Source organism: Rana temporaria, chromosome 12, assembly GCF_905171775.1.
Source record: "Rana temporaria chromosome 12, aRanTem1.1, whole genome shotgun sequence".
NCBI lineage: Eukaryota > Metazoa > Chordata > Amphibia > Anura > Ranidae > Rana > Rana temporaria.
In genome coordinates this window covers 130,369,888-130,397,457 of record NC_053500.1, presented here as the reverse complement: position 1 = coordinate 130,397,457, position 27,570 = coordinate 130,369,888, and the positions used below count along the sequence as shown (strand labels likewise).

Sequence of the window (27,570 nt, the reverse complement as noted above, 5' to 3'; positions counted from 1 at the left end):
AACATGTATGTTATTTTTTTTTTTTTTTAATTGTACCTTTAGTGTTCCTTTAAACGGCTCCCTATCAAATTGCACTCTGATATACTGAGATGTGTAAATTACATGCACAATGATTTCATATTAGGGTCAAGACAAATTTAATAAGTAACTTTGGAGAGACATTTATCCAAGACACCCCCCGCTAGTCTGAAAAAATAAAGGAAAAAGATCATAGAGTTTATTCATAATAATGGGCGATATCCCATTTAAAGTTAAGACCTTTAGGGATGCGGATGTCAAATTTAAAGATCCAATACAGTTCCCTCCGAGAAAGGAGAGAGAAATCATCTCCACCACGTGCGGGATTGATCAATCTTTTCAACAATTTGGACTCCTAATGATTGTGCATTGCCTTTAATAAAAACTGGTTAAACTGTCTAGCCAAGTTAGTGTTCTTGTTGGTCCTTATTTTTTCACCAAAGAGACCGATAAATGAAAAGGTGACCTGACACCCTAAACTGTTAGTTTTGGCTGTCACTCCCCATAAATTTTTACTGCGTTCCGAAATGACCATCATGTCGGCCCCATATATTATATATTGACTAGAACAGCAGATGTTTTAAACAGAAAAAAAAAAACAGTAGTCAGTAATATCAGCCACTGCAGTCTTGTAGAATCCTGGCTGTCATTCCATTCCAGTTCAATTTCAGGTGGGCTTATAGAACTCCAGGTTTCAGTACTGCTTTTATTCCAACTAGAATTCCATAATAATATTTACACATTTATACAGTAAGAGACAAATGACTTTGAAGGAAAGATAATACTTCTATGAAAACAAACCACATTTTCCTGTTGCGTTTGAGGCTCACTGGCTAAGTCTGGCCTTGCACTTTCATCCTATGTTTTAGACAAGATTTTTCATCCCTGATCCTTCACATTTGCCAGTGTGAAATCAATGTTGTAAATATGTAGCAGAACAGAAATGTGGGGAAAAATATAGTGGGAAAAAAATTTAAAGTAAACTTGTCAACAAGCCAGGGCAATCAACTGACCCTTTGGAGAAAATATCCGAAATGGTTATCAGTGAAAACCTCATGCCAAAATATTTAGTAAATTTGCAGCTAAAATTGGATGCAAATCTATGTATTGTCATGTGTGGCGCCATCCTTTTCAACTGCCCGCGCGCCTGTCTATGAGTCAGTGAAGCTGATCATCCCATTAAAGAACTAATACGTTGCAGATAAGAAAGGAGCCACACTTTTACAGGGAAGGTCAAGAATTGAACATAACTGAAGCCGACTATATCCTATATCTGCATCTCTCTGCTTAAATGTCTTTTTCCCCCCAAAATGCTCAGAGTCTGTTGTCAATGTTTGGGATAAGTTTACTGTAAACCTACAGGGAGGGCAAACGTTTATTGGCTGATCAGCTTTATTTTGACTCCTAGTTTTAGTCTTTTTTTCCACTTGTAATTTAATTGATTTAAAGGTGTAAGGAGGGAAAAGATCAGAACCAATTGTAATCAATACAAACATTAGCAAGTACAGATGTGTTTTGTTTTTTTATTAAAATGTATATTACTTTTGTAAGGGTGGTACATTTATTTATGGATGTAACAAACCCACTCAAAAGCATACAATTTCTGACACATTTCTCAGGTGGTATTATGCAGCGTACACACGATCATTCCATCTGATGAGAACGGACCCATGGACCGTTTTCATCGGTTAACCGATGAAGCTGACTGATGGTCCGTCGCGCCTACACACCATCGGTTAAAAAACGATCGTGTCAGAACGCGGTGACGTAAAACACAACGACGTGCTGAAAAAAACGAAGTTCAATGCTTCCAAGCATGCATGGATTTTTAACCGATGGTTGTGCCTACTAACGATCGGTTTTGTCCTATTGGTTAATTTTAAAACAAGTTGCCTTTTTTTAAACCGATGGTTAACTAACCGATGGCGCCCACACACGATCGGTTTTGACCGATGAAAACGGTTCATCAGACCATTCTCATCGTTTTAACCAATCGTGTGTAAGCGGCATGAGTGTTCATCTGCACCTACAGTAACTGCTCTTCTAAATCGATCCTTGCAGGTAAGGGTAGCCTTTTTTCTTTAATGATCCCAAATCTGAGCTTTATTATTTCCAAAACTAAATTTTTCCACAGTCTTAAAGCGGAGATCCGCCTAAAAAAAATATATTAAAAGGCAGCAGCTACAAATACAGTAGCTGCTGACTTTTAATAAATGGACACTTACCTGTCCAGGGTGCCCGCGATGTCGGCAGCCAAAACCAAGCAATTGCTCATCTCTCGGCTGTCCCCGCCGCCATCCTAGGTGAGGGAATCAGGAAGTAAAGTGTTGCGGCTTCACTTCCTGGTTCCCTACTGTGCATGCGCGAGTCACGCTGCACGTCATCACTGGTCCCTGCTGTCTTCTGGGACCAGTGTGTTTCCCAGAAGACAGCGGGGGGGGCATGACTCCCGCGGGAGTCTATGCCCGGAAGTGGGTTCCTACTTGATTGACAGGCTTCCGACCGTCGCATACTGCGCGTCACGAGTTGTCGAAAGAAGCCGAACGTCGGTGCGCAGGCGCCGTATAGAGTCGCACCGACGTTCGGCTTCTTTTGGCAACTCGTGACGCGCTGTATGCGACGTTCGGAAGCCTGTCAATCAAGTAGGAACGCCCAGTCCCGCAGAAGACATACCCGGAAGCGGCGGTGAAATACGGTATGTACGTAAAAAAAAAAAAAGCAGCCGATTGTAATTAGGACAACTAGTCTGAATGTAATGTTAAAAATGTATTTTTGGGTGAACCCCCGCTTTAAACTACAAACTTTTGCAATGATTGATCATAGCTTCCAACTGTCCCTGATTTTGACAGAATTCTCACCGCTCCAGGTGAGCCTCGTGATGATCAGGGGTTGTTGAACCACCAGGGTGCTGGCAATGCGGTAATAGCAAAAAAACAAAAGAACAAAAGCTGGACAGCCGCACTCCAAAATTTTCTTTAAAAGAGATGTCTTTATTTTCAACTGTGCATACAGTCACTGCAAGCCCACAAAAATCAGTATGGCCAACGTTTCGCACTGGCGTCAGTGCTAAGCCATGACTAAGCACTGACGCCAGTGCGAAACGTTGGCCATACTGATTTTTGTGGGCTTGCAGTGACTGTATGCACAGTTGAAAATAAAGACATCTCTTTTAAAGAAAATTTTGGAGTGCGGCTGTCCAGCTTTTGTTCTTTTGCTGTCCCTGATTTTGAGGGACTGTCCCTGATTTGAAAAGTCCCTCTGTCCTCATTTGTCCCTCATTTTTGGTCCAATCTATATAGTTGTTTAAAAAAATGCACTAGTTATCTTTTAAAAAGCGTTTCCCAGTGCTAAACCTTTCCTCCAAATTCTAAATTGCTGCATTTGTAAATTACAAAAGCCAATATAAAGGAATGTGGGTTTAATCATTTTTGTTGTAGAATTCTCCTTTAAGGGGGAGTGGCAAGGGGTGTGCCCTATACCTACATACTGTGTTGGGAGGTATGGATTGATGGCTAACACAATATATAACACTATTACTGCAAGTTCAGTATGGTGGCATTTCACAAAATCCCACTTGCAGAATATCAGTATGCTCACTCCTACATACAAGCTCTTACGTCAGCTAAACTGAAAAATTATTTATTCTTTTGGAGGAATACACATAAGACCTAAAGGATATTTGCCTGAATGTGTTATATGTTATATCAGAAAAAAATAAAAAAAGTTGGGTCCTTTGAGAAGAAAGATCGCATAAGTCAATATGAGATTTTTTTTAAATTGACATGCTATGTTGCATAATTAAATTATATGACCTTCCCAGAGACCTCATCTGCATATTCCTTACTTGCACTGCTACAAACTAATTTGAAAGATTTGCTTGGCTGCCACTCTGCTGCGAGCTGATACATGGGACACGGATTCCTTGATGAAAGAGATTGTACTGACTCATAGGCCCCGTACACACGACCAGTTTCCTCGGCAGAATTCAGCTTCCGACCGAGTTTCTGGCTGAATTCTGCCGAGGAAACTGGCCGTGTGTACACTTTCGGCCGAGGAAGCCGACGAGGACCTCGGCGAGGAAATAGAGAACATGTTCTCTATTTCCTCGTTGTTCTATGGGAGCTCTCCTCCCGCCGAGCTCCTCGGCGGCTTCAGGGCTGAACTGGCCGAGGAACTCGACGTGTTTGGCACGTCGAGTTCCTCGGCCGTGTGTACGAGGCCTTAGGAGACAGGTAATTCAGACACTTCAGTGGCCAAGTCTGGCAAGTTTTCATTCTCTCACTGTTACCTCGACAGCTGTAATGTTGATGAACAGCTCGGACCTGCTGCAGGAGACGCTCCAGTGCTTCAATCTGTCCCTTGTGCCTCAACTCTTGCCCGTCGTAGTCTTTCCAGTCTGTTAAACAAACGCAGACAAAGTTGGTTACTGAGTCAGGCTGGCATTGCTGGCAAGAAGATGCATAAGGAACTCATTTTAAGATGCTGGAATACAGACTGTTTTTCAGCAAGAGCTTTTTCTTGCTAGGGATCATTTGTCAAGCTCATCATCTACAATAATGAACCTAAAAAAAAGGCTAGTCACAAGTGGGAATATGTAAGAACCTGAATAGATAATATCTGTGTCAGCCTCTTTAGGTTGAGTCAAATGTTATCAGTTGCGACCTGTCCATAAGGGCCCCCCCCCCTATCATTGCGTCAGGCTCCCTGATCACACATACATACAGGGAGCCGGACTATGGATTCCAATGGGGAGGGGGGTGTTGGGGTGTTTTTTAGAAGCACGTTATTAGAGCCAGAGGCTCTAATAAACTCTAGGCTAAATCCCACCCAGTTTTTTGATGATAGCGAATTAATATTTGCTAATTTCACACAAAATTTCCTCTCCATCAATCAGGAAGCAGATCAAGAGACCCGTTTCCTGATTGGCCAAAACGTCAGGGGACAGTATTGGAGGCCTAGCACTAAGGAGGAAAAGAGTGGAGATGCATGGCCGAAGCCGGTGGAGGAGCAGACATCAGGGTCGCTACCCACACCTATATGGGATCTGCCTGCCGCCTAGATGGGGTCCGCCTGCCACCTAGATGGGGTCCGCCCGCCACCTAGATGGGGTCGGTCCGCCACCTAGATGGGGTCCGCCCGCTACCTAGATGGGGCAAGTGCAAAACCGACGGCCGACTGGGAGGGGTTGTACCACGCAGCCGGCTGCTTTGGGGGGTGTTTGTTTGCAGCCCCCCCTAAAAAAAAACAACAGCCGCCATTGAGTCCCACAGTAACTGCCCTGTCAACTGCCTCGCTTACACTCACACTCTCAAAGCAGCTACTATGGCCCTGACTCTGAAGTTGTAGTGTCTTACTCAAGTAAAGCTAAATAAGGGTTCAAAAATAAATATTTCATAGGCGAGCCGACCAACTTCAAAAAATTGAAAGCTGAAAATAAAGCTCCATGCACACTGTGCTTAAAAAAATGCCAGTTCCATTGGCAGAAAAAAAAGCACTCATATAGAACGTTTTTTGTACAAAGTTTAGACGAGTTCAGGAGAGTTTCGTGTTTTTTCTGCCAGTAAGCTCCAATCAGAAAAGCAAATCAGGTTTTCCTGCCTCTAAACATTGATCTCAAAATATGCCTCTAATCTTCCTAACATACATGCACACATAGGATAACATTGAGCTGCTTCTACAGACAGAAGCAGCAATTTTTAAGCCAGTGTTCTTGGAGCCTTAACCACTTTAAGATCAGGCTTTTTCTGGTACTTTTTATTTACAAGTTTTAGGGTCCTTTCACACGAGCGGACCGTTCGTCCGTTCATTACAAGTCCGTTAACGGACTTGTAATGAATCCCTATGGGAACGTGTCCGTTAGCGGATGGAGCATCCGCGTCAGTCGGGATCCGCTTTTCCGAATGGAAGAAACCCTATTTTTCTTCCGTTCGGGGGAACGGAACGGATGCAGATGGACAGACGGTCCGTCTGCATCCGGTCCCCCATAGGGGACAGCGGAGCAGAGACAGGGCGGTCCCTGCACTGTGTGCAGGGACCGCCCTATCCACCGACAGCTCAGCGGGGATCCCAGCTGAGCTTTGGCGGACACACGGAGCGGACCCAGAAACGGTCCGCTCCATGTGAAAGAGCCCTAAATCAGTATTTTTTGCTAAAAAAATACTTATAACCCCCAAATATTATGATTTTATTTTTTTAGCAGAGACCCTAGAGAATAAAATTGCAATCATTGCATTTTTATATATCACACAGCATTTGCGCAGTGGTTTTGCAAATGCAATTTTTATGGAAAAAAATACACTTTAATTTAAAAACCAAAAACACAATATATACCCCATTTTTTTGTAAAATATAAAGTATGATGCTACGCAGAGTAAATAGATATAAAACATGTCATGCTTTAAAATTGTGCACGCTTTTGGAATGGCATCAAATTACGGTACATAAAAATCTCCATAAGCGATGCTTTAAATCATTTTTACAGGTTACCTGTTTATAGTTACAAAGGAGGATTATTATTAACAAGAATTATTGCTCTCGCTGTAACGTTTGCAGCAATACATAACGTGTGGTGCCAATACCTTTTACATATGCATACATTATTATTTATTTTTTTGGTCACTTTTATTCCTATTACAAGGAATGTAAACATCCTTTGTAATAGAAAGAAGGATGACAGGTCCTATTTATGGAGAGATCGGGGGTCAAAAAGAACCCAAAAGAAAAAAAAAAGTTGGTCTTTTGCTTTAAAAAAATAAATAAAAAATGTTTACTTTCACCGTGGATCAGAAGTGATGTCATAACGTCGCTCCGGTCCTCCACAGCCATAGAGGTGATCAAAGATGATCTACTCATAGGACAGAATTGCAGTTACATAAGTGGGGAAGAAGGGACTCCCCTTAAAGCGGATGTGCCACTAAAAAACTATATTAAAAGCAAGCAGCTACAAATACTGCAGCTGCTGACTTTTAATATAAGGACACTTACCTGTCCTGGAGTCCAGCGGTGATCGCAGCAGATGACGAGCCGATCGCTCGTCACCCTGCTGCTCCCCCCTCCATCCACGGTGAGGGAACCAGGAAGTGAAGCGCTCCGGCTTCACTGCCCGGTTCCCTACGGCGCATGCGCGAGTCGCGCTGCGCCCGCCGATTGGCTCCCGCTGTGTGCTGGGAGCCGAGTGTTCCCAGCATACAACGGGGGGGGGCGACGGGAAGCGGAGGAAAAACCCGTCCTTTGCCCGTATCGTAGGGCCGGAAGTGGGTGCAGATACCTGTCTGTAGACAGGTATCTGCACCCCCCTCCCCCCTGAAAGGTGTCAAATGTGACACCGGACGGGGGGAGGGTTCCGATCAGCGGGACTCCACTTTAGAGTGGAGATCCGCTTTAAATGCCAGTAACACCAAGGAACTCTAATCAATATGCTGTGAAGATGTCCCAAACTGGAACTATATTGGCAGGAGGTGCTGGGAATTATTAATCATACCTACAATATGCAGATGCAACTTGTCCCAGGCACTTGCCTACTTGGTGGATTTGAGGAGGACTTACTACATACATAGCAATACTGAGGTTACTATATTTAGCCAGGAAACAAATTGCAAGATATTAGATCCCCCCCCCCCCCACATCCCACCAGTGGATTAAGTTAATAAGATACTCATTAGGGAGAAAAACACATCAGCACAGGAAAGTACCAAGCAAATTTACCAAAATATTGCAGGAGTGGCTGGAGTCCCCAAGAGTTGCTCCCCTTCAACTTGTCCTTTACAAACTATTGGTGACATAGCGGAAAGTAGGGGGTATTATAGACATATATATATATATATATATATATATATATATGGAATATCTGCTTTGTTTGTTTGGGAGGAAAGTGCACACCAGTTGTAGTGCTCATTTAGTTTACTTGTTTGTTTTATTCAGTTTTTTTTCTTTCTACTCAAATTCTCCATGAAGGGTACTGGAGCTACATTCGAGAAACACAGGTTTGGGGGCATGTGTTATGTGCTATAACATGTAATACTTCTTATATATTCTCTACATGAGCTGCCTGTAACCCAAATATTTGTGTATGTGATCATTTTCCTTTTGTCAACAAAAAAATAAAAGACGATCTACTCTTTGATTGCCTCTAGGAGCGGTGGGCAACATAGTTGGATTTCTCAGACGAGCCGGCAGAAACGGTAAGCCCAAGACACATCGGCTTCTGAAAGCTTTCCAGCGGCTCATGAGCTGGTTGCTGTAAAAAAAAAATGCCAGGGTTATGGCTGAACCCTGAAAACCGTATATATACGTATTGCAGTCTTGAAGTGGTTAAAGAATATTACATACTATACCCCATATTTAGGGTATACATGTAACAAACTCCTATGCATCCACCTCCACCTCTTGGCTCCAGCGTTTATACAACCCCCCCCCCCCCCCCCACCCGTACCAAACTGTAACTTTTTTAAAAAACAGCGGGGCTCTGCTCACACAGCCGCATCATTCATTCACAGATTCCTACTAATAAAAAAACTACAAGTAATGCCTTCCATCACTGCAGATGTACATGTAGTTTGAATGAACAGTGAGTACGCTGCTCAGCACGATCATGGTTCATTCAGTCTTCCTATAGCTTTATAACTGAAAGCCCATATGGGGATACAAGCACAAAGCTAGAGAAAAACTGTGCAGAGTTTTTTCCGCTCCGAGGAAGATCTTGAAATGCTTGAGTCGTTTTGGACACTATGAGGCTTCCCATGCTATCAGTTCAGCACTGTGGACCTGGAGGCAGTCTCATTTGCATATTTTGATACGCCTGTGCAGGACACGTATTTGTAAATATATCACTTGTTTTATATATATATATATATATATATATATATATATATGTTATGGTAATGCACTAGGTCTCTTTGTTGTTGTTTTCTAGTATATTAAGGGTACCCACCGTCCTGAGGGGGCAGCAAGACATGTTGCCCAATATCTGCAAGCCAGTCAAGTGGAGAGTTCATAAAATTGTTAAACACCACACCTAAGTGAAGGAGGTTTTTCTATGGTTCATATAAGACAGGAACTGATAGTGTACCTGATTGCGGGGAAAAAAAACCTGCAAAAATATGCGCATTAACAATTTTTTTTGAAAGGAACTTCGCCTTTAAGATTCTTGTCTAAAGCCAATTATAACTGGTTTTCTTGTAAGGGAAAATATTAGTGGTGATATATTTTGTACCTGCCACTGTTGGTTGGAGCTCTCTTGACTCTTTTTCATTTTAATATTCAGGGAGTCTCTAAGCTAAAAAGATATATGCAAGCTAGGATCAATAACTTCACTGGATGCATATTTGTTTCAGGTTAGTGACTTGCAAAACTAGAGGTCCCCAAAACTTTCAGTATGAGGGCGACATTGTATATTTTATAAATATTCATAGGCTGAAAATAATTCCCCATCAGAGTTTCTCTTATATCAGGGTTCCCATCTTAGCCCCTTTTATACCATAATCCCCATCATAGTTCCCTTTATATCAAAGTCCTTCCTTAGAATCAGGGTCATACATCTAATGGAGAGGAAGATGGTTTCAAAGAGGCAATTACCTCAACCACCTGTATAGCCGTGACCGGTTGGAAACCGGGCAATCTAGGGGCCATCACTATGTGGCCGATGTCCTCTTGCACAGTCTCCAGCCTAGGAATGTTGTCTCTAAAGTTCTTAACCTTAGAGACAAAGAAGTCAGCAAGCTCCTGGCACCAGTCCTGTGACTCCTTGGGAGCAGAGCTGGTAGCTTTGGGGTGGGTTAACTCCGAAGAGATCTAGAAAAGTTTGGCCGTGCTGTTGGCTGCCTTCCTGATTTTATCCCGAAAGTAGGTCTTTTTAGCCTCTCTAATAGCCATTTTATAAAGATAGAGGGCCCCCAGATGCAGCTCTTTATCAGCTTCCAGAAGGAACTTCCACCAGCGTCTCTCCCTGGACTGAACCCGCTTTTTGAGGAGCCCAAGCTCCTCTGTAAACCATTGCAGGCTCTTGCCCAGGGGACGGGGATGAGATCTCATCCTACGGGGTGCTACCACATCAAGGGCCACTTCAACCGACTCCTGAAAAATACTCAGCTTCTCTACCGGGTTGCCCAGCTAAAAAAAAAAATGGCTGGTTAATACCCCTAGCCACAAGATTTCCAAATCTGTCTGGGCAGACTTTTGATAGATTTCTTGAGGAAACCTCTGGGATATGTGGAGGTTTCCCTTCCGATAGGGCGGGGCTAAAGGAAATAAACCTGTGAATAGACAGCAACATTCACTGTTGATCTACAGCTGGATAGCATACTTGAGTGATCTTGATATTGCTGCGGTTTCAGGTAAGGGCTTAAACTTTCCATGGCTCTTGGTGAAAATTAATGAGCTGCAGAATGTAAATCTATAAAGCCTCCTTCAAGAATACCTGAAAATAGTTTCCACTCGTCTGCAAAACCTCTTATATGCAATTGTTTTTTTTCTTTTAATTGCCATTTTTTCAGCTCTACCTGATAGAGGCAGATATTACTGTTGTCAAGGGCCAATTTTCTTTTAGACAAAAATATTGCTGAGAGTGCTTTGGCAGCTGTTCAGGATTTTAATTGCTAATATGGCACCACTTACTAAACATTCATTTAACCTAATGAAGCAACACTTTCTAACTTGTGGCAACAATAAATAGATGCAAATGCGTTAACTCTTTTAAACACAGTCAGCTAAATCAAGCAAGTTGGTAATAAAAGTTTGCTCCTTTCTCTGGTTGCTGTTGCGACGCAATAGTTAAAAGGTTACTATTAATTATGTTTCCATCCTAAACTGCAACTGAACTTTACATTTAAATCAGTTAAATATATTACAGGTGCATCAAAACACAAGCTCTGGAATTCATATAGACTGGCACAGGCAGATTTTGCAAAAGTGTCTCTTATGCATTCTAAAAGTGGTGAAGAATGAACCAAATCCATGTACTGGTCTAGAACTTTTACTTGAATGTGCCTCATGCTGTGCCACTTTTAGAGTGCATGAGAGACCCTTTTGCAAACCTGTCTGAGTTTTTCTCTATGTACGCCAAAAGAGAGTTGGTCTTATATATGATCTTCACTACATCTGAGCACTGCAAACCAAAAACACAATTTAATTTATTTATTTTGAACATTCAACGCAAACTCCCCCATCCATCCATGTCTCCATGTTTTATTTTGTTAAGAAATCACTGTGAAAAACACCCCCCTAGCATCTCTGGCCTTAGCCATTTTGAGTACGGGCACATAATTCATGTAGCATTTCCTTTCTGGAATCCATCTGCTCCTAGCTCATGCAAGCCCTAGTGTTAACCCTTTCCCTGCCAGTGGCATTTTTATAGTAATCAATGCATTTGTATAGCACTGATCGCTATAAAAATGCCAATGGTCCCAAAAATGAGTGTCCGCCATAATATCACAGTAGCGATAAAAATCGCTGATCGCCGCCATTACTAGTAAAAAAAAAATATTAATAAAAATGCCATAAAACTTTCCCCTATTTTGTAAACGCTATAACTTTTGCACAAACCAATCAATAAATGCCTATTGCGATTTTTTTTTACTAAAAATATGTAGAAGAATACATGTAGATATGTAGAAGAATTCATTTCAATGGGAACTGTGTATACACCGCCCCAAAAATGCTGCTTGCGGGTCTTTTTTTTTTTAACGTCCTGCCAGCGCAGTGCCCCAGTTTAAAAGTACTCAGGCTCTCACACTGGGACTGCAGGGGAGGCATTTTGCAGGTGCTTTTTTTAGCCCAAAAGCACCTGAAAAATGCCTCAATGTGAAAGGGGTCTGCCAGTTCATTTTATTTAGAAAACAGTCACAGCCTGAGCAGGAAAGCAGTCCCTTAACAGCATGCTTCAGAGAAGAACCATTGCTCTTTGTGTGGAAGCAGTGGTCTCTCTGCAGAGGTCTGACCAGCCCCATTGCGGAGTCAGAGCTAGAGCTCTTCAATTACCAGGGAGAGTGAGATTTAGTAATTGTTTAGCTATAGCTCTTACTCAGCAGAGGGTGTGATCTGTTCCCATCTCTGTGGCAAGTCTACTAATCTGGTCATCAGTAAATTGCTGGTAGCCATCAAAGCGACGCATGGGCAGTTGTCTGGGACTAAGTTAAGTTAATCCATAAAGAACACCTAATTTTTGTGACCATTTTTTTCTGCTACACAAATTTACCTCAATTACAAATTCTCTGGCAGGTAAAGCATTCTGGATATGTGAATTCAAATTGTCTCTGGTAAGAAAGCGTTTAACAATCAGCAACTCCCTTTTTTTTTTTTTATGCGCAGTGACAATTTCCAGCTCCAGAAAATTTAATTGGGAAAATATGAAACTTTTTTTTTTTTTATCACTATGATCATTTCTTTTTTTAACAATAACGAGATATATGAAAAATCCGTTATCCTGTCTTCCAGCCGTGTTAGACTTGTCAGTCAACTTTGGTGTTCTGTAGAGTTTTGCCTGCAGGAATGACAACCTCTAATGAAAGTGCAGAACACAAGTACATAGCGATTGTCAATATGTAACACGGCCCCTCCTCCCAAGTAAATGTTTACCCTGGGGCCACAAAGACAGAGATTTTACACAAGGCTGTCGTAACAATATATACCGTAATGTAAGCCAAGATCGGAGAAGTTGGAACACAGGCGTGCATTATGACATTATCTTAATTGACAATGTATTCTTTTATTTCTTGTAGAACCTTGGGGAATTCTAGTAAAGTTGACTCTGAATATATATATATTATTTCACTACATCACCGAAACTCCCAACAAAACATGGATTATCTGTAAATATAAAATAGTCCTTTCCATAGACAAACAATGAGAGCTAATGTGAGAAGAGTTGAGGTAGTGTCTCAGTCCCAAATTGGTATGTACGACACAGAAAAAAACATTTTGCCCACAGGATTTTAGAGTAATACCTATAAAAGACAGTGGGCCAGATTCTCTAAGAATCTGCGTTGGCGTAGTGTAAGCCATTTACACTACGCCACCGCAACTTACAGGAGCAAGTGCCGTATTCCCCAAACACTTGCTTCGTAATTTGCGGCGGCGTAGTGTAAATGGCCCGGCGTATGGCCGCGTAATTCGAAGGGGGCGGCTTACATTCAAATTAAGCGCGCCCCCGCGCCGATTGAACTGCGCATGCGCCGGGCTGAAAAATAGCCCAGTGCGCATGCTCCAGCTCACGACGGAAAACGTCAATGACGCCGACGTGTGCGTCATTGACGTAAAGTCGTATTCAAGAACGACTTAGGAAAACGACGTAACCGACGGAAAAAGGCGACGCGGACCCGACGCCATACTTAACATGGCATATGGCGGACTGGCGTAAGGTTACCCCTCATATAGCAGGGGTAACCTTACACTTACGGAAACTACGTAAGCGACGAGTACGCAACGCAAATTTGTTCGGGAAACGGCGTATCAGGCTCATTTGCATAGTCAAATGAGACCTGAACGTAAACGCCACCTAGCGGCCGGCGTTGCATTACATCTAAGATCCAACGGTGTAAGTGACTTACACCTGTCGGATCTTGGCCGTATCTATGCGAAAATGATTCTAGGAATCACTCGCATAGATACCCGGGCTCAGAAACAGAGATACAACGGTGTTTCCTGAGATACACTGTCATAACTCTTCTGAGAATCTGGCCCAGTAACTATATAAAATCTGAAAGATTTATTACCATACATTAAAAAACATGTGTACCACAGTGATAAAGAAGACATAGATAATGAACATGAATAATGCTACATAGAGTACATATGAAAGAATTAGATATGCAGGACCTAAAGGCACCATACAGATTCCCCCAATCGATCTGGAGCTGCTGCGTGACTGAGCTCTACGCATTTCACAAGGTAATTCTCGCTTCCTCAGGAGAGGCGCAGGTAGGTATAAGTAGTGCCAAATGCTGGTCAACTCTCACCGGAAAGGTAAACCGGTTGAGTAAAGAAGGCAAGCTTATGTGTGGCAATATATATAGTAACATACAGAAGGTCTCCACTGAGTGTGTACAGAAGTCAACTCCTTTTCCCCATGGGAGCTGTGAAGGGGGAGGAGATGGTTGAAACGTGGTATGTTCACAGATCTGGCATCCTGGTGGTCAATAGAAATACAACCAGAGGAAGGAAAGAATGCCACACACCCCTAGGAGAAGAGAAACCAACACAGGACAGCAAAGGTCTGAAACGCGTAGAGCTCAGTCACGCAGCAGCTTCAGATCAATTGGGGTATCTATATGGTGCCTTTAGGTCCTGCATATCTAATTATTTCATATGTACTCTATGTAGCATTATTCATGTTCATTATCCAGGTCTTCTTTATCACTGTGGTACACATGTTTTTAAATGTATGTTAATAAATCTTTCATATTTTTAGTTACTGTCTGAGGTGTGACTCTTTAAAGTGTCGTACATAGTCCTTTTTAGATCTTTAAAATACAGAACTATAAAAAGAGATCAGGTCACTGTAAACTGTCACATTAATGTGCATTAGTGTGACCCCTCGAAAGTCCCGCGCTCGGTCCCAAGATCCTCCAATCACATCCAGTGAGGCGGTGCGCCGAAGGGCGGGGCCGAGTGATACAGCGAGCGGCCACGCTCGCTGTGTCACGGGAGCGCACCCGCAAGGACTCATCACCATGCGAGATCTCTCACATGAATGTGATGAGTTCTTGCAGGGAGGACCAGAGACAGCCGCCGAGGGACCCCAGAACACGTGGATCGAACTGCACAGTGGAGGTAAGTATAACATGTTTGTTATTTTAAAGAAAAAAAATTCCTTTACTGACCCTTTAAGCTTAAATGTATTGTGTTTTTATACTATATCATCAGTGGATTTTGTCTCTGAGATGCTGTCTTTTGCATTATGATCTATAGCTTTGTTACATTTTATTCAAGTTCCTCCTCCCAAACTCGCTCATTCATGTCTTTATGGACCTTGCTTTGTGCACTGGTCCAAATCATTTGGTGGAGGGGGATTATGATGTGTTTTTTTTTTTTCATTTTAGGGGTTGGGCTTTGCCCCTTAGTTCCAGTGAAGGGAACTCTTAGGGCCTCAGTATACCAAAACATTTTGGACAATTTCATGCACCCAACTTTGTGGGAACAGTTTGGGGATGGCCCTTTCTTGTTCCAACAAGCAAGGTCCATGAATATATGGGTGATTGAGTTTGGGGTGGAGGATCTTGACTGGCCTGCAGAGTCCTGACCTCAACCTGATAGAACACCTTTGGGATGAATTAGAATGGAGACTGCGAGCCAGGCCGCGTCCTCCAACATCAGTGCTTTACCTCACAAATGCTCTTCTGGAAGAATGGTCAAACATCCCCATAGACACACTCCTTAAACCTTGTGGACGGCCTTCCCAGAAGAGGTGAAGTTGTCAAAGGGTGGGCCAACTAAATATTGAACCCTACGGACCAAGACTGGGATGCAATTAAAGTTTGTGTGCATGTAAAGGCAGGTGTCACAATACCTTTGACAACATAGGCCCAGATTCCCAAAGGAGATACGACGGCGTATCTCCAGATACGCCGTCTTATCTCTGAGTCTGAGCGGTCGTATCTATGCGCCTGAATTTTAGAATCAGTTACGCATAGATTTCTATTAGATCTGACCGGTGTAAGTCTCTTACACCGTCGGATCTTAACTGCATATTTACGCTGGCCGCTAGGGGCGTGTACGCCGATTTACGCCTAGAAATATTTAAATCAGCTAGATACGCAAATTCACGAACGTACGCCCGGCCGACGCAGTACAGATACGCCGTTTATGTTAGGCTTTTCCCGGCGTAAAGTTACCCCTGCTATATGGTGGCGTACATGCGGCGTACCAATGTTAAGTATGGACGTCGTTCCCGCGTCGAATTTTGAATAATTTACGTCGTTTGCGCAAGTCGTCCGTGAATGGGGCTGGACGTCATTTACGTTCACGTCGAAACCAATACGTCCTTGCGGCGTACTTTGGAACAATGCACACTGGGATATTCCACAGACGGCGGAATATCCCAGTGTGCATTGTTCCAAAGTACACCGCAAGGACGTATTGGTTTCGACGTGAACGTAAATGACATCCAGCCCCATTCACGGACGACTTACGCAAAGGACGTCAATTATTCAAAATGCGCCGTTCGTGAAAAACGTCAATCACGTCGGGTCACATAACATTTACATAAAACACGCGCCCCTGTTCCACATTTGAATTAGGCGGGCTTACGCCGACCTATTTACGCTACGGCGCCGCAACTTACGGAGCAAGTGCTTTGAGAATACTGCACTTGCCCATCTAGGTTGCGGAGGCGGAACGTAAATAGGATACGTTACGCCCACTCAAAGATGCACCGATCTACGTGAATCTGGCCCATAGTGTATACCTAAAAAAAAAATCTGATTTTGAATAGAAGAGGTAGCGTTGAAAGTTTTTATTGCTGTCTGTGATTGTCAACAAAATGAAAAAGCTGAAATCTTAGGCCCCATTCATACCTGTGTGTCTTACTGGAGTGCCCTAGGGGGCTAAAGAGATGTCAGCTATCTTTTTTTTATTTCGCTTACAACAACAAAAAGAATGATGGTGTAATTACCATAGGCAGACACTTACATGCCCTACTCAGTTTTGGAAGGTACTGGTCTAGCCGGTTTCTAAAAGAGAGAAGAAAGCAAAACTCTGCAATCAAGTTTTCTAAAATGTTTGAAATGTATATAACTGTCCTAGGGAAGATATTTTCTTCATCTCAAGAAAGTAACCACAATTCATCGTTATACATCAGTACTTTGTGTTTGAATGCACGTGTTGTATATCTACCCTGTGACAGACTGTAGATTTTAATGCAGAGTGATCAGCATATACACACTTCACAGGCAATATGTAACAGTATCAAAGAGCAGGACGAATCAGGGCAAATTACAACCAAACAAGCACAGAACCCCAAATAATGACATCACTTGACATCGGGCGCCAGACTTTCACGTTTAGGTGCCAAGTCTTATTTCTGTTCAGCCTCCTTTCATCCTCTCTTTGTTTTGCTGTCACGGATTACAGATATGTTTTGAATTTGTAAGCTGGATAAATTTCTGTGGTATGCGATCATCATTCTGCGTAATTACCGATCACCAAAACCGGATACCATGAATTAAATTCTTTTCTGGCAAGTCAAATATTATCTTGTAAAACAGTCATTTGACGTATAATGTACATGGGTGTGGATGCTCTGAACAACACAGCACCCATGTAGTTAAAGCTACATAAACTGTACATAGCAACAAGGAAAATAGGACTGGAATACATGAACTGTTTTATTTCAAGGAGTTTTTAAAACTTTCACATGGCAGCCAATGAAAGACCTTTGCACAGGGTTGTTGATGACATAACATATTCCATGACACCCCTAGCTTCATCACATCCTTTAGCTGTCTTAGATCATCAGTTGGATAAATATAACTAAATATTTCACTTTCTTTTCCAGCAGCTGTTCCTGTGCCTCCTCCGACTGTCACAGGTGAGGTCTGATAGTGGCGGTCCATAGAGAAGACAGCAGCTTTATAACAGAAGAGATTGCTGGTTTCATTGTGAAAGCCAAGCCTAATAGATCAGGTCTCCCAAAACCCGATACGTCCGTTCTGGGTAGATACGAAGGCGCACACGCCATCTTTTCAAAGACTCTGGATTCACGTAGATTGGCGCATCTCATATGTCTGAGGTGTACAATCACTTTAAAGTAGTTGTAAAGTCAGAAGTTTTTTTTATCTTAATGCATTCTATGCCCCCCCTCAGCCCCCCTAATACTTACCTGAGCACCATCTTTTTCCAGTGATATTGCAGGAGAGACAGGCTGAGACAGCAGCGCTGCTCCATTGACTCCCAATGCTGTCAAAGTCAGTGAGCCAATGAGGAGAGAGGGGCGGGGGCCAAACCACAGCTCCGTGTCTGAATGGACACACAGAGCAGCGACTCGGCTCGGGTGCCCCATAGGAGGGAGGGGCCAGAAGCGCCGGTGGAGGACCTGAGAAGAGAAGGATCTGGGCTACCCTGTGCAAAGCCACTACACAGAGAAGGAAAGTACAACATGTTTGTTATTTTTAAATGAAAGGAAATTGAGACTTTAGTATCACTTTAAGTCTTTCTTGCAGGCCAAATTACAATTGTTAGGTCATGGAACTCACTGTCATTTTGACTGTATTATTTTAGAACTGAACTGGCGGATGATCAATGATAATCTCTCAGCTTTCCTAAATGAAAAATAGATGACTTCTGGAAAATCTGGAATCCTTGGCTTATCTATAATCACATTTTTTTCTTTATAATTGCACCCAAATCCTATAGCCACCATTTTAATTGTATTATTTTGTAGTCCATTATTTATATTATTATAGACTTTTGTCACAACATAGATTTATTTCCCTTTGTATTTTTTACTTGAAATCATAAGTCTATATATATATATAAAAACATAGGACCTCATCTATTTTGTGTCCACTAGAAGAAACATACAGTATACATAGATATAGTGGGCCAGATTCAGATAGGTCAGCGGATCTTTAGATCCGCGTAACCTATCTGATTTACGTTACGCCGCCGCAAGTTTTTGAGGCAAGTGCTTTATTCAGAAAGCACTTGCCTGTAAAGTTGCGGCGGCGTATCGTAAATCCCCCGACGGAATTCAAATTCCGCGGCTAGGGGGCGTGTAAAATTTAAATCAGGTGCGTCCCCACGCAGAACGAACTGCGCATGCGCCGTCCGCAAAATTTTCCAGCGTGCATTGCTCCAAATGACGTCGATAGGACGTCATTGGTTTCGACGTGAACGTAAATTACGTCCATCCGTATTCGCGAACGACTTAGGCAAACGACGTAAAAAATTCAAAATTCGACCCGGGAACAACGGCCATACTTCACATAGGATACGCCGCATATAGCAGGGGTAACTATACGCCGGAGAAAGACGAATGCAAAGGACGTAAATAAAATGCGCTGGGCGGTCGTTCGTTTCTGAATCGGCGTAACTCCTCATTTGCATATTCCTCGCGTATACAAACGGAAGCGGCACCTAGCGGCCAGTGTGAGATTGCAGCCTAAGATCCGACGGTGTAAGTCACTTACACCTGTCGGATCTTAGGGAGATCTATGCGGAACCTGATTCTATGAATCAGTCACATAGGTACGACCAACGGAACTCAGAGATACAACGGCATATCAGCACCGTCGTATCTTTCTGAATCTGCCCCACTGTGTATATATATATATATATATATATATATATATATATATATATATATATATATATATATATATATATATATATAGATAGAAAGATAGACAAAAACATGATAAATCCTTGTTGAGTATTTGTTTTACCAAAGATTACAAAATGTCATGTGTCATATGACTAACCAGCTTTCTTTGAGACACATAGTAGTAACAATAGCATATTTAATTGTTAACAATGCAATGTTACCTCGTCATCTATGACTCATGAAGAGACATCATCAATGTACATGGAAATATCAGTGCTCCAGGCCATGGATTACAATGATGTCAGGTTAGCTGTCAAACATAGAGCCCTGCACACCTCCCAGCTGAAGCAATAAATGTATAAACAGTAGCTATGCATGGAAAGGTCTTAACTGTAATCTATCAATCAATATGGACATTCTATTAAAAACATCTCCACTAAAGTACTGTTTTTAATGCAGAGTGGCAATGTAATGAATCCCTAAAGTGCATTCAGGTTTTATTTCAAGGATGCTCTGAAGGTGAGATCTCTGCATTCGAGTTTCCATTTGCTCCTCTGCTGGTGTGATTAGAAGGAGGTCTTGCACTTCGGGAATGCTAATCTGATGAAGTGACTAAAAAGTAAAGCTTTGGTGATCTTTAGGTAGATTCAGGTAGAGTTAGGCCGGCGTATCAGTAGATACGCCGACCTAACTCAGAGTCTGCGTTAGTTTAACCTAAGTTTAAGTGTATTCTCAAACAGAGATACGCTTAAACATATCTAAGATACGACGGCTTGCGCCGTCCTATCTTAGGTTGCAATATTGAGGCTGGCCGCTAGGTGGTGCTTCCATTGCTGTCGGCGTAGAATATGTAAATGAGTAGATACGCCGATTCACGAACGTACGCCCGGCCGACGCAGTACATTTACGCCGTTTACGTAAGAGATAGGCCGCCTAAAGTTATTCCATCAAATAGATGGAATAGTAATGTTAAGTATGGCTGCCGTTAACGCGGCGAAATTCGAAAATTTTACGTCGTTTGCGCAAGTCGTCCGTGAATAGGGATTTACGTCGTTTACGTCCACGTCGAAATCAATAGGCCCGTGCGGCGGACGTAGCCGCAATGCATACTGTGAAATGTAAGCGCACGGCGCATGCGCAGTCAAAAAAAACGTCAAAAACGTCAGGTCAATTCCCATTAACATAAAACACGCCACCTTAGACAAATTTGAATTAGGCGCCCTTACGCCCACCCGCTTTAGGCTACGCCGCCGTAACTTAGCAGGCAAGTACTTTGAGAATCAAGTACTTGCCTCGCTTACTTACGGCGGCATAGCCTTAACACGCTAAGCTATGCCGCCGCAAAGTTAAGGCCATCTCTCTGAATCCACCTACTTGTGCTCATTGTTGCCCTATTTTTCCATAAAACCCAGTGATGCAAAAGCTAATCCTCTTTAAGGATTTTGTAAAAGGTGTCACTCTAAAGAGCAGTTATTTAAGTAGTTGTGGACCCCTTTTTGTTTTTCACTTTATACTCAGTAATTCCAGACACTGTTGTTCATGACAATCCAATTTTACAACATGCTTTTGCCACCTTCCAGTATCTGACACCAACAGTTATTCCACAAAGTCATTTAGACCACAAATCTTTTCCACTACAAATCACTGCTTGAACACCCGTGTTTTCATGCTTTATTTTTCAGGTAGCAGTCATATTATTTGGTGCATTTGCAATAAAAACCTTTGGACATTAAAGTGGTTTTAAAGTCTAAACATTTTTTACCTTAATGCATGCCTTGGAATAGGAAAAGCACATTCCAGCGAGCGCGACATAGAAGCGACGGGGATTACGACTTAGATTCCCGCCAATTCTAGCTGCGGCGTTTGGTATGAATCATGAGTGGGAACTCCACGCCATATTTTAAATAAAAAAACGGCATGGGTTCCCCCCTCTGGGGCATACCAGGCCCTTAGGTCTAGTATGGATGGTAAGGAGAACCCCTATGCCAAAAAAACGGCATGGGGGTTCCCTCACAATCCATAGCAGACCCGTATCCGAGCACGCCGCCCGGCTGGTCAGGAAAGGAGTGGGGACGAGCGAGCGCCCCCCCCCCTCCTGAACCGTACCAGGCCGCATGCCCTCAACATGGGGGGGTGGGTGCTCTGGGGCAGGGGGGCGCCCTGCGGCCCCCTAACCCCAAAGCACCCTGTCTCTATGTTGATAAGGACAGGGCCTCTTCCCAACAACCCTGGCCGCTGGTTGTCGGGGTCTGCAGGCGGGGGGCTTATCAGAATCTGGGAGCCTCCTTTAATAAGGGGGCCACCAGATACCGGCCCCCCACCCTAGGTGAATGAGTATGGGGTACATCGTACTCAAAAACACAGGTTTTTAAAATAATTTCTTAGTCAGCTCCGGGGGGTCTTCTTCCATCCTCTCCGCTCTCCGGTGTCGTCTGTCGTCTCTCCGGTGCCTTCTTCGGGGCTGGCCGCCGCTATCTTCTTTGAAGCTCTCTTACTAGCGGCGGCTAGCCCGGTCTTCTTTGCCACCTTCTGCCTTCTTTTTTTCTTCCGATGTTGACTGGACGCTCCCTCCCGCTGTAATGCCGGGTGTGCGGCGACTTATATAGGCCTCTTATGACGTCACAGTCCCAGCATGCTCCGGGACCCCACTCCTTTCCTGACCGGACGGGAGGCGTGCTTGTATAGGGGGCCGTTTTTTCAGCGTAGGGGTTCTCCTTACAATCCATACCAGACCAAAGGGCCTGGTATGCCCTTGCGGGGGGAACCCATGTCGTTTTTTTTATTTAAAATTTTGTGTGGAGTTCCCTCTCATGATTCATACCAAACGCCGCGGCTAGAATTGGCGGGAATCCAGATCGGATCCCCGTCGCTTCTATGTCGGCTTTTTCCCATCGCAGCGAGCCGGCTCGACACTGGCTCCCGCGACGGGGCTCGTAGGTGGTCAATCTCGCTGAGAAAGGGAGTTAGATTAATACAATATCGCTGTCACCTATTGTAAGTATAGACATGTTTTTATTTTTTATTTACCTTTACAAACCCTTTAAGAAAATGCAACCTGTTATATTTCTGATGGTGCCCCTCAAAGTAGAAGTGAAAAACAAATCCCTGTGTGCAAGAACATGGGGTGCAGGCTCGTTTTTAGGGCTAGTAAACGTGAAGAGGAAAGGATCGCCGCTTCTCCCAACCAGCCCACACAAATAAATGGAAGGAGCAGCATTAAGTAAATACATTCAGATTTCCTGCATCTGTTTCTGTTTTCAATTTTGGCGTTATCTCAACATCATTAATTCTGTATTTTGTTTTGCGCTTCATAATGGATGTATGCCATTTTTTGCATAATTCTAAACAAGATGAAGATAAAAATAAATATCAAAGTGGTAAAAAAACCTTCTGGGTGGCCCTCCCCACCACAGCTCCCCCTTATACTTGCCTAAGCCCCATCCTAAACCAATGATGTGCATTTCCTTATTGGTTTACACAGCCATTGGCTCCTGCTGCTGTCATTCACAGCCAGTGAGCCAATTAGGAGAAAGCGGGGGGCGGGGGGAAAACCACACTTTGTGTATGAATGGTCCATTCACAGGAGCGCGGCTCGGGAGCAAGCCTGTTTGAGTGCTCCTTAGCAAGCGGCTTGGCACTTGGCAGCAGGGAGGAGCCAGGACCATCGACGGGAGACCCAAAAAGAAGTGGATCGGGGCTGCTCTGTACAAAACAATTGCACAGAGGAGATAAGTATAGGATGTTTGTTTGAGGTTTGTTTGAACCTTGAGGCTAAAGATTATACATGGGACTGAGCAAGAAATGCCAATGGAGAGTATTCATTCTTTTTTTAAATAAATAAGCATGGAGAAGATAAACAGTGACACACAGGGCACACCAATTATTCGGATGCATTTTTAACAAAACTTAAGCACTAGACAAAGAAAATTTAGTTTTGCTTTGTTTTCCTTCGCAAGATACATAACTTCATTCTGTTATATTCGTTATGTTACGTTAATTCATTTTCGGATAATTCGTTATTTCTGTAGTGTATAGACATTCGTTCTAACAAATCCATTTGTTTCGCTTTTGGATAATTTGTTATTTATGTATGTAGTATATATTATTAGTATTAATGATTTGTAATTCGGAAAGTCATTTGATTTACTTTGTGCCAGTAATTCAGCCCCCAAAAGTAATCCACTGATTGGACTAGGAAACTGTAACTCGTATGGATCAATCCCTTTCCACTTGCTCAGTTCACCACTAATAGACGTTCTTTGGATGTTCGAATGCATCCAAGTCTGAAAGATGCAAAATTCAACGAAACAAATTGCACATGCTTAATATGCACATAACTTCCAAAATCACAGAGTTTTCTATAGTTATTGATGCATACTTGGGACAACCAAATGATCTTTCAATCTAGAGGTACTGCTCCTTCACCTCCTGTGCACTTATAGTGCATATCCAATAATAAGCCGTGTTGATGCACAATGAAAAAGATGTCATAAGTCGCCATGAAAAGCTTGTATCCCAAAAAAACTTTAACAGTGTCAAGTATTCAAGCATGGCTTCAATTTTTGTGTGTTAAAAGCATGTATGAAGACAAAAACACTCACAGAGCCAGATCACTATGAGCTGATGTCACAGGTGAAATACTTACTGGAAGGAGATGCGCAAGCAGGGCTAGAAAGTTCCACTGGCCCCCACCCCTTCATATTGCAGGCAGAAACACGAACATAGTATTCTTTACCCTACAAAAAATTAAACATACATTAGGATTCTAAACAAACATAAAATTCAGTATTTCTAAAATGTATATTTTTCAGGCTGAAGACAATAAAACTGACACTCGTATTGCTTGGTAGCAAATAAAACTGAAAACTGAAATTCAGTTTTCAATGAACAAAATCCCCATCATTAGAGCAAGACAATTATATTATATATATTCTAATCAACCTGCGAGATACGAAGTTTAAGGCCGGGTTCACATATATGCGACCGCTGGTTCGTGCCTGGGGTCTGGGGCACGTCTGTTTCCAATTCAGGTCAGAATTTTTGCCTGAATTCACACCTGAACCGGACCCAAACACATCTTTTGAAATCCTCTTTGCGGGTCACACTGGACCTGTGTGAAATGGCTCCATTGAGAGCCGGTCAGACTCTACCTGTCATGCAAATTGCTGGGAGTTACAGCCCTTAGGCCTCATGCACACTGGATGTTAGAATAACGTTATAAAAACGCCAGTAGCTTTGCAGTGAGTTTTTCAACTCTTTTCTACGTTTTTGCAATAGCGTTTATTAGCGTTTTTTTGAAGAAGAAAATTATTATTCTAAATTTTTTTCAATGGATCAAAAACGTTCGAAAAAACTGGTGAGCAAAGTTTTTGAGCGTTTATCGACGTTTATCAGCATTTGAGCGTTTTTGCAGCTGTAAAACATCTCAGAACACACTAGTTTTGTTTTTTTACTGCTCAAAAACACCACTGTCCAAAACTGCTGATAACAGCCTATGTGTGCATGGACACACAGGATAACATGATGGAGAGTTTAATTACGGTAGAAAAAAACAACATCTACTGCCCAAAACAACTGCTGTAAAAATGTCCAGTGTGCATAAGGCCTTAGGATTATTGTGCATATACACAAAGGTATTTCAAGAGACCCCTTTTTTTTTGCCCCTTGCTGAATGTAGGTCACCTGGTATAGGAGCGTTGGCTATCACCCTACCATCAGCTCTGGGCACTTCACATCTTTAAAACGGCAGATTATCAATTGTTAATAATGAGAGTCCATGTGATCTAGGTTACACAAAGGAACATCAGCTCTGTATTTGTGGAACGAAAGAAAAATTATTCAAACACAAACTGACTGACCACTCGGTGACAGGGGAGCAAAGTGGAAACAGGAGGCGGCAGTGGCTGCAGCCTCCAACCCCAGAAGTCCCAGGCTGTAATCGTGCCTTGGCAGTCTCGCTACACACAGCTGGTAAAAGGGAGGCGGTGGGCTGTGGGAAGATGCAAGTTCAGTGTATGATTTATTTGGGGGGGGGGGGGAACCTCCTGGTGTTGTATGGGTAGGATAGGGGATCTCCCCTCTCTCTCAACCTCTCCCCCACCTCTTTCTCCCTTTATGTCTCTCCCTCTCTCTCAAATAGGAAGAGATGGAGCCTTAATAGAAAGGGGTAGGACACATTTAGATGGGTGGGCGCCCAATTATAGTCTTGCCTAGGGCAGCACAAAACCAAAATACACCACTGCCTGGCTGCACTGTCATAAATTCCTGGATCTCAGGCCTGGCTGGACAAAATTATATATTTTTTTTTTGCAGGAAGACAGTTCACACATCTGTCTTTCAAACATGCATGTATTCAGCTCTCTTTAAAAAAAAAAAAAAACAGTGTTCTATGGTAGCCCTTGTATTAGTAGCTTTAAAGCAGAACTAAACATCTAACGTAAAACATTACTGGAAGTGAAAAGACTCTTCTACTAGAACAAATTCTCCTCTAGCAATGTATTTCTTCTCTATGTTCACAGTACAATGCACGTGCTGAGAAATGTACACTCCAGGTGCATTACTGGTATCTGAAACAAGTGGAGGATGGAGCCAGGTGCACAGGAAAATGTAACTACCATGTGCATGCACAGGAGGTAAATCACCAGAAGCTGTCCAGTTGCCAATGAGGGACTTAGAAGAATAGGAGGATAAGATGGTGGGAGGAGATTGAGCAGAGATTGGGAGCCTGGATTGGTCAGTGCTTGAGGCAAGCCCTCACGTAGATAAGTGTGCCATAATGTGCGAGTATACTTTGCATACAAATACATTATGGAAAGACCCAACAGTTCTGCATTAATAATACCTATAATAAAGAATTAATGCAGCTTTACATTATAGAGAAATTCACCCTCTCTATCTGTCCTGTTTACGGTTACCACCAAAAGTGAAAGTACAAGGTAAAAAAAAATCCCAAATTTTGGATAGACATTAGAACCGTAACAAAGGGAAAATCTTCCAATGGGTACACTAGAGCTGGTGAAACTAAGATTTTCTCACTTTAGAAAGATTTTCTCTCACTTCCTCTTTGGCTATGACTCAGGAAGTAAAAGGGAACTCTCCCTTTTTTGCCTTTAGTTACACTTCAACCTTTTAAAAAGCAGTCAATACCCTTCAGGTGATAAGGTTGGAAATAATATATATTTTAAAAAAATAAAAAAAATAAAAATGTGCAGCGCTCTGTTTTGTGGCATCTCATCTAACCAAAAATTCTCGTTGTATATGAACAAACATTAAATAATGTTCACAAATGAGATGAAATTATTTTATATTTTTGTTCATATACAGTGAGAATTTTTGGGTAGGTGAGATTTCACAAAAAAGTAGTGCTGCACATTTTTTTTTAAATATAATACTTCCTTCCAGAAGATGGCAGTTAAAGCTTCTTTCACACATTGGTCAGATTAAGTCTACCTTTGTCTTTAAAGTTCACATAAAACAAATAGCCATGAATAGTTTTTTAAATGAGATCACCATAATGTCAATCACTGGCACCATTTTCACGTAGCAATTGGCTGTAACCTATGCAGTTGGTTACTAGGCTGAGAATAACACACTCCCATTTTTCAACTTTCAGATAACATTGGCAATATCCCCCTTCTTCCTTCTTATTAGTTATTCATGCACTCAAATGGGCAGAAGAAAAATTTATGGGCCTTGGAAGCAGGTCTCCTTTATCAGGAGTGCAATCCTAGAACCTTTTGCTATATTAGTTTAGCATTTCCCCTCCCCATAAAGTTCCACTGTCTAGTATTATATAAACAATATCGGAGTCTTCAGGTATGAATGGAATTCATTAGGTTTAAATATTTACCATAGTGAGGCCTGTGATGGTACATTTTAAGGACTGTAGATGATCCACAATGATTTCACCATTCAAAGGGGAGAAGTCTGATGAGATGCTCCACTCAACTGAAACATAAAGAGAATATTAAGATAAAAAGTCAAGCAAGTAATTTGTTACAAAAAATAAAAATTTAAAAATAAAAGCAACTGTTTTTGCAAGTTATAGTTACTTACTGTCTTTATGGTACAAAAATTGTCATATTGTCAATGATATGCAACCCTAAATCAAAAAGTTCTCTGTATCACAATCTGTTGTCTGTATCATTCTCGCAGGATTGCTGTTTTTTTATTTGTTTGAATTTCTCACTTCCTGTTTCTCCTCAGTAAGCTTTCCACCATCATCCGAGCGGTGGAAAGTCATTTAGAACAGCTTACTGAAGAGGAACAGGAAGTGAGAAATTCAGACAAAGACAACAAAG

The 27,570-nt window shown here is 42.4% G+C and overlaps 1 protein-coding gene across 1 annotated transcript in view; it reads right to left on the bottom strand.

Annotated features, from left to right (window-relative positions):
- ANKFN1 (ankyrin repeat and fibronectin type III domain containing 1) overlaps positions 1–27,570 on the bottom strand; it is a 340,893-nt gene that overhangs the window by 175,534 nt on the left and 137,789 nt on the right. Inside the window, exons 5-7 of the mRNA XM_040330698.1 lie at positions 27,120–27,217; positions 23,916–24,006; positions 4,307–4,414 (exon numbers count right to left, since the gene is read on the bottom strand). Coding sequence (XP_040186632.1) covers positions 4,307–4,414; positions 23,916–24,006; positions 27,120–27,217 — 297 coding nt within the window. The remainder of the gene's footprint in view (positions 1–4,306; positions 4,415–23,915; positions 24,007–27,119; positions 27,218–27,570) is intronic.